Consider the following 7,538-nt stretch of genomic DNA (forward strand, 5'->3'; position numbering starts at 1 on the left):
GTACAAATCACTTGCGCAGCATTTCTTTCAGTAATGAAGAAGAGCTTATTCTGGGTGTTACCACTTGACTATGCATTGCACGTTGTACGATCCTAGTCAGAAACCGAGCGACGGTAAAAGGTTCATTGTCTTCGCATTGTGTGTATGTTTAAGTTGGTGTTGACTGTATTGTTGTCGAAAGGAAAACCCCAGCCCTCCGTTCTAGAGGATAAACTATCATGTGAGCCATATCCTGATATAATTTAATCAGAAATGAGCACCTTACTCCTCCACGCTGAAGTAAAACGCAGGAAGCACCCTCCTGATTGATGTACGCGTATCACCCTATTTGAGATTATGAACACGTTCAATCAGAAATGGCAGTGGTACGAACATATTTGGCAGCACACCGTCCATCAGAATGCATTCTCTGTATAACTGCTTCCAACTCGAAAAGAGGCGCTCTGTGTTCTCCCTATTTTTGTTGTTAATAAGCCTTGGTAACACCAACGGACAGGACCGTCCCTGCCCACCCGATGTAGGGTGGGCACAATTGTGGCGAAGTGAACAAACTCGGCTGTGTAGTCTGGACGGCGCGCTATGCCTGATTTAAGAACTTTTGTGAGTGCTAGTACCTGCCTCCCCGAGTTCCAAACAGTTTGTGGCCCTTAATTGGATGCTGTAGACAAACGGGAACCTGAAATGAGCTGCTAGAAGTAGAAATGAGGATGATAAAGCATTGTTTATCGTCAACAGTCAAGGAGGCACAGCTATCTTCACTTGCAAAACTTTTTTGTGCGGGTTTGTTGCACATACGATTGCTACATCTTGCGCATCGTTTCAGGGTCATGTGGAGTTTACGCCTCCTCGCTTGACCTTTGACCCCGTTTGAGTTCACACGGGTCGCTTATCGATCAAGCCGTTTGATAGATGTCTTATCTTGATGTGAGCTGTTTCGAGTTGGTAAACGTGACACCCAAACCGGCACGTTTGTCTGCATGCCGAAAACCGTTTCGTTTCCCCTATCGGTATGCAAACCAAGAAAGCCATGAAATGATGGTTAAAAAAAAACAGGCATACCACGGCCACATAACTGAGCTACCGGGTGTTCTTCATGCAACGTATTTGAAGGCAGGGGTTGATTGTGCCCAGTGGTTTTCTATGAATTTTAGACTGATGACTCCTCGGGATTTGAGTGACATCGTTTGCCCCTAAATCAGAACTAAACTTCTTTTATGTGCTTGTCTTTGATTCGGTTTGGTGTTTGATTTTATTTTAGCAGTGTCTTATCCTGCTTCTTTCGATTTGGGACAGAGCCGTGGATTTGAAACCATTCCCCCACTTCCCCACAAATCTTTTTATAATCAATATCGTTCCACTTTCGATGAGAAATTTACAATGTCAGTTAATTCCAGCACGATAACCGCGGACGAAAAACTCCTCCACTACTCCAAATCTTGCAGTATTTTACGATATTCTTGCTTCTCGTTAAGTGTTGTTCGTTTTTCGGACTTTATGAAGCAAAATAACAAGTGAATGCTATTTGGAAGTAATGATGCTCGAAATCATCACCACAATCGTAATGTTGTGAACGCCGCTTCGGAACCACACTGCATCACCGATTCCTTCTGTCACTATACCAGTAGGGTCCGTAATCGATAAAATAGGCGTTTAAATACAAGAAACATGATGTCCTTCCGAATATTTTTGAAAAAAACTTTAATAGTCCATTTGAACGTGGTTATCATCTTGGTGCTACAAGCTTGGCTCGAAAACAATGGCATGTGTGTCGTTTCACATAACAGATATCCATACAAAAGGAAAATTCTAACAATTTTGGATAACAAGATTCATCCAAACTTGCTCAGTAAGGTGAGACGTTTCTATATTTTCAAATTTTCGTGAAGTTTCTGTCGAAACGCCTCAATTTGATGCTTTCTCGAAACGAGGCTTTAACTTTGACCGTCCTGGGGTTCGGCGAAACTGAGCAGGCCTTTCCTGCTTTCAATTTCGACAATGGTTCTTCTGGTCAATAAGGTCGCGATCTCAATATAAGATCGACATAGGAACCTACGCTGTTGTCAGTTGACGGAAGCCCAGAGTACGACCAACCATGAACTCAAACACTCATTTGCAAATTCATGTGGTGTTAACGGAAGAGTCAAATGATATTCTTCAACACAGTGTGCCGTAAACCCCTCGTGTCTCAGTTGGATCGATAATTAACAGTGGGGGGTCGCCGAGTCTCCCACCAACACCGCCTTAATCTGAAAATAATTATTTGCCTCTACATACGTCCAGTTTAGTGTTCGATTATGGAATAAGATTATCACATTTCCCGGAGCTAAGCCTACCTGATAAACCCAATAATGGAGAAAATTACAATAGGCTGTCGAGTTTTCGTCGACCTTATTGGTAGCGTTATGTCAGTGTGTCTTCATAAGTTGTAAGGGTATGGTTTGGGATGCACCAAGTTAAGGCTTATTTGCCGCTGCTGATTGCTATGGAGGTTGTAAGGCTTGCACATAATAGCACTATGTCACTATGAACACCCGGAAACGCTTGCTGTTCGGTTCTAGACGGTTTCTCCCGAAGGAGAGAATTTGGACTCAACGGCCTCCTCGAATAAGGCTTCACGGTTTCTCCCGAAGGAGAGAATTTGGACGTAAACACTCCTTGCCACTCAACGGCCTCCTCGAATAAGGCTTTTGTCATCATCATCACCAAGAGGACAACATTAATTCTCATCACCAATGCCTTTCTGCCGTACAGCCATAATTCACCATGGGAACTCGGGAAAAAATGATAAAGAGCGATGAGGAACGAACCTAGTGCTAATCTACTGGCTTAGTGCTACACCGAAGATACGTAGGAAGCACTGGTATCTGAGTCGTACTTGCCGATTAATAGTGATCAAACGGTGAACACGCGCGGGCAGTAAGAGTCATAGACGGTTGGTGCTGAGCCGAATGTAGTGTTGCAAGTAAGCCCTTGGCACTGATTTAGACCCGATGGGACAAGATCGGCAGCGGAACCTGCAGAGGCCTGTTGCAAACCATCGGCTAGCCCGAACATGATGACACCGACATCGTTTACTTATTCATCACCGAGGTCTGGCGTTTTCTCGACCAGTACTTTTTAAACCACCAACGATCAGGGATTAGACATTTATCAGATGCAATTGTTGGTAGTTGCCTGTGGCGACATACCTGATATTGGGTAGTTGAACCGCAAGTCCCGATGGACACTGATGCTAGCTAAAAAGTCGTCACCATACCTAGATAGTACATTCGGTTACCGGCGGCTTAGATATCACGAGTACCCGTGAGCGTCACTTTTTGTAATATTACGTGACCACTCGGTAAGCTCGTCATCATAATCGTAGTTAACTGTAAGAACCGCTTACTTGTACAATGTTTATAGCTGCCACAGTTTCATTCACGGATGATTTGTAGAGGTTGGGTAGGTAGCTGCGCATTGGAGGCAGCAGTTGGCGTAATTGATGCGTTCTCAGTGGACTTTTAAGTGGGAAGATTGGGAAGGGATCTATGCACCGAAGGCAATACCTTGGGTGTTTGAGTGAAGTCGTGACTGGGCTATGTCTGACAATGTCTCTAAACATTGGTTTTCACACAGCGTCCGCGTACCCTTTTTAAGAATAGGGATAATTATCAACATGCTCCATACTGCATGCACTTTATATTCGTTCCTGATAGCATCGATAAGTTTTATCAGATGTGTCTGCCTTTTTTGAAGAGGGCTGAATACAGTCCGTCTGTTCCTGGTGCCTTCTCACGTTTCAGTACTGAGATTTCGTACTTTCGTTATTTCTTCCGAAAAGCTCGTGTTTGATTCAATTGCCAGACTTCAACCTCAAATAGATTATCAAGAGTATTTTGTAATAACGTTTGGGCGGCCAAGCGCGTCGCTCTTTCTGGCGGTTGTCATCTCAATCGGATGTCCTTTAAGATGTCAACGCAATACTTTTAATGCTTCCTTCCCACCCCAAATCACAGGGTATGTATAATGCGTTGGTTGAAAACTGTTCACTGATTGTTTCGCTGTGAGGTTCTGCTGTTGATTCGTGTCGTGTGGCCTAACGTGAAAGATGCCTCGCCTGCCAGTTTTCGGTCTGTCTGCTTTTATTGTATGTGGCTAATTTCTCTCCTCCTCCATGCAATTCCCACCGTTTTACGTTTGTTGTTGTCTCATTGTCACTTGCCCGACAGTGTTGTTAGTTTAATCACACAACCAGACTTCCAGTTCACTCGAATAAACATTTTCTTCCCACTCTGTCTAGTCGCACCAGTCTAGTGACGTTCGGTCGTTCTGCTTTCTTATGCCAGTACACCAGTCATTTAGCTCCTTTCAAGTGATGTGACGCATCTGCTGCTGCCGCCGCTGCTGACCTTGAACTCCGCCCACTGCCGCTTTGTCAGCGCCTTGTCTTATAAAACTCGTCTGACTGGACTCTTTCGCGTGTTGCTGTTTCCAGACCGTGTTTGTTGGTCATTGCCCAGCCCCAAGACGCAAGCAAATCAAGAGGATTGTGGGCCCAGACAGGGACTAGTATGGACCAATCGGGCAAGATTTACACCTGCGTTTCAGTCGAGACGATGGGTTTGAATTCCTCCACCTAATGTCTAGACGGCATCAGGGGCTAAGGCAACTTCAATGCTATAACAAACAAATTTACACTAGTCTTAGTTTATCGTTCTTTCTTATCTTGGCTTCACCCGGATCACTGAATTGTTGCTTTCTGAAACCAGATCAGAATTGGCTTGTGGGATCTCTGCATAGCCACGTGGTTACTGTAATTTTTCCAACTGTTACACCTCAATGCAATAGATCCACTAGACTACTCCCCCCCTTACAGAGAAACATCTTATTCCAGTCTTGTTCGAGCAAACCAATATCGCAGAAGGAACTATTCAATTTCCGGACAAGGAAAATAGCGATGATATTGTTGTGTTTCATGTATTCATCATCGTCGGTGTCAGTAATGCAGCTGCTGCACTATCCACCGACAACACCAGAGCTCTTCTTGACTTGGGCTGCCCCGATCGATCGTAGGGCTTGGGCTTTATTCGTGATAGCGTCTGTCAATTTATGTTATCCAGTTATTACACTATCGAAATCGGCAAACAGGATCAAATATCCCCAAATAAATCAATAGCTTTTTAGTTGTTCCGTAGTGTTCTTCGCGGGAGAGTCCTCAGGGGTGCTGTATACCAGGTTTTTATAAGATCTCTTGTCTCTAGGAGACTGTTTCACTAAAATGCCCATGATTTCGCTACCCGAGGAGTAACGTGGCCCCGAAAGAGGCTATGAATCTGACCATCTGTTAACAAACGGGAAAAACCCCACATGTTTCATACGCTTTATGATAATTCAGAACGGCCTACGTCGCAACTACAACCCAACCTTATGTCTGACTTCCACAGGAGATTAAAATGATCCCTTTCATTTTGATGACTCCTCCTTAAAGGAGATCTTCCTATAGCCTAGTTCACACTTCCTATCCTACTCTAGCTGGAGTGTACCAAATGCCAAGAACACTTGTATGCGTTCCGGATCTGTAACATTAGTATTCCTTCATCATCCCCATATGATCGAGGGTGGTCAAACACTGGTAGCCGAGTGGGTTTTCACCGGCGAATTGTAGACTTGGGATACGGTTTATGTTGGTCACCCCTTCTGATGGAAAATACCCAACCGACGAGTCATTTTGTCATCCTCCGGAGCTGTTTGTTTGTGGAGGAACTAAGGAGCCTGTTGTACCCATCTTACTTGTTTGGACTGCCTTTGGCTTGAGGCGATTTGCGCGGAATCTTTGGGAATCGTAGGCACTGCCGCAAGTGATAGCAGTACTGTACTCGAAACAGTGCTTGTTTTTGCATTTAATGTTTTGCGTTTAATGTTACTTCAAATCCTGATCCAATTGGTTTTTCATTAGGATATACCTGGTAAGCGACCTCAACTCACATTGCACACATTATTATTTGGTTCACCATGCTTCTAAACAAGTATATCATTTTGAATGTAATGTCGTGTTAAAACTGGTATTGTTTGTTCCGAACCTTATTAATCGTACTGAAAATGGTTGCTTGTGGCACTCGTTGGAGTTGACAAATTTGTTTCTCTCCCTTATTCAGGGTTGTTGGGTTCTAGCATTCGACTGGATAGAGACTTGTGCCCACGTAAAGATGCGCGTTGAAGAGGAGGGCTTCGAAGTGACTGGTTGCAGTACCACTCCCCATTCAGATGCACCTCGTCGTGCGCGTCTGGCCCGAGAAGCAGGTTCCTTGGGTCTTTTCCACGGATTTCGTTTCTGTTTCTTGGTAAGACTATCTAGCTTGTTACAGGGCCATCGTTAGAAACGTTTCCGTCTTTTTCCGTGTCTGTTCACGAAAGAGGTCTGCCGAAACGTAAGAAGAGCACAAATTACATACGTTGTGCAGCTGAGATCAAAGGCTGCATCTTTATTCACAACCAATGGCCGAGTATTGTTTGATCATTCGGGTGCAAACAAAATCTGGAGTCGATCCAAACAGTCACGCTTTAATTCTTATTGCGTTATCAGCGATAACCTCTTAGTAGTTTGAGCATGTCTGACAACCTACCGCGAACATGATCCGTTCACAGTACAACGTCCATCTTTTTTTAACTACGCGTGATTTCAGCCAGCATAAGAGTATTTTTGTGCACACACGTAAGACGACTTCATTTTTGGACCTATACTCTCATTGTTTTCTATACTACTGATTGTGGTGATTATCCACTAACCAGTTTGAATGAACATGATTGTTTTTACATTTTCTAGGGAGACTTTGTTTATCCAGTCCCTCCACGCGGCGATCTTGTTACCTTAGCACGGTCTGGAGGGGCAGTTGTGGTGTTCTCTCGCGATCGTTGTTCCCCACTTCGCTTGGCTCGTCTAGCGATCGAGACGAACGATCCTTCTACGCAGGCAACGTGGGAACTCGCCACGGAACCAGTGGATGATGACGCTGAGGATAGCGATCTGGAACTGGATAAGCCAACGCTTCAGGAACGTGTGGTTCCGGCTCCTGGCGCGAACGCTTCGTCTCCTCTGTTGGTTATCTATGATCCGGGATATCAGCGCGAAAAATCGAGTTCGATGAGCTCCGAGCCGGTTGTACCCTATGCAGTCGACATTGTATCTAAGGCACTTGGCATGCTTCGACCGATTGGTGACCAATCCAACTGCATGGAAGTCCCTTTAAAGGCTGTCCCATCGACTTGGCTTCTTGATTGTGCTGCAGAGTACAATGTTTTGCCGTTGCCCTCGTTGTAGATACGCTAATTCACAGTTGGAATCTTTTATTTTTCTATCGGCTTACTCATTCATCCGCTCAGATTTCGACCACTCATCCTTCAGATTCATACTTTGCTTTTGTGGTGTTCCACTTACTCGAGTTTCCACGGTTACATGTTAGTTTTTAATTCATCGCTCCATATTTTACCAGTATATCTCAGGGTCTGTAGCTTCCACGGTAATTACTAGGCATTTTCGCCGCTGAGGGATATGCTTTTGA

General features: G+C 44.5%; 1 protein-coding gene across 1 annotated transcript; it reads left to right on the forward strand.

The window, feature by feature from the left end:
- Nucleotides 1-6,185: 6,185 nt before the first annotated feature.
- T265_00076 (hypothetical protein) lies at nucleotides 6,186-7,297 on the forward strand (the record flags this gene model as incomplete). The annotated part of the gene is made up of 2 exons (XM_009163733.1): nucleotides 6,186-6,320; nucleotides 6,803-7,297. The coding sequence occupies 2 exons, from the start codon at nucleotides 6,186-6,188 to the stop codon at nucleotides 7,295-7,297; spliced, it is 630 nt and encodes a 209-aa protein (XP_009161997.1).
- Between the last annotated feature and the right edge of the window lie 241 nt (nucleotides 7,298-7,538).

Source organism: Opisthorchis viverrini (genome assembly GCF_000715545.1).
Source record: "Opisthorchis viverrini unplaced genomic scaffold opera_v5_1, whole genome shotgun sequence".
NCBI lineage: Eukaryota > Metazoa > Platyhelminthes > Trematoda > Opisthorchiida > Opisthorchiidae > Opisthorchis > Opisthorchis viverrini.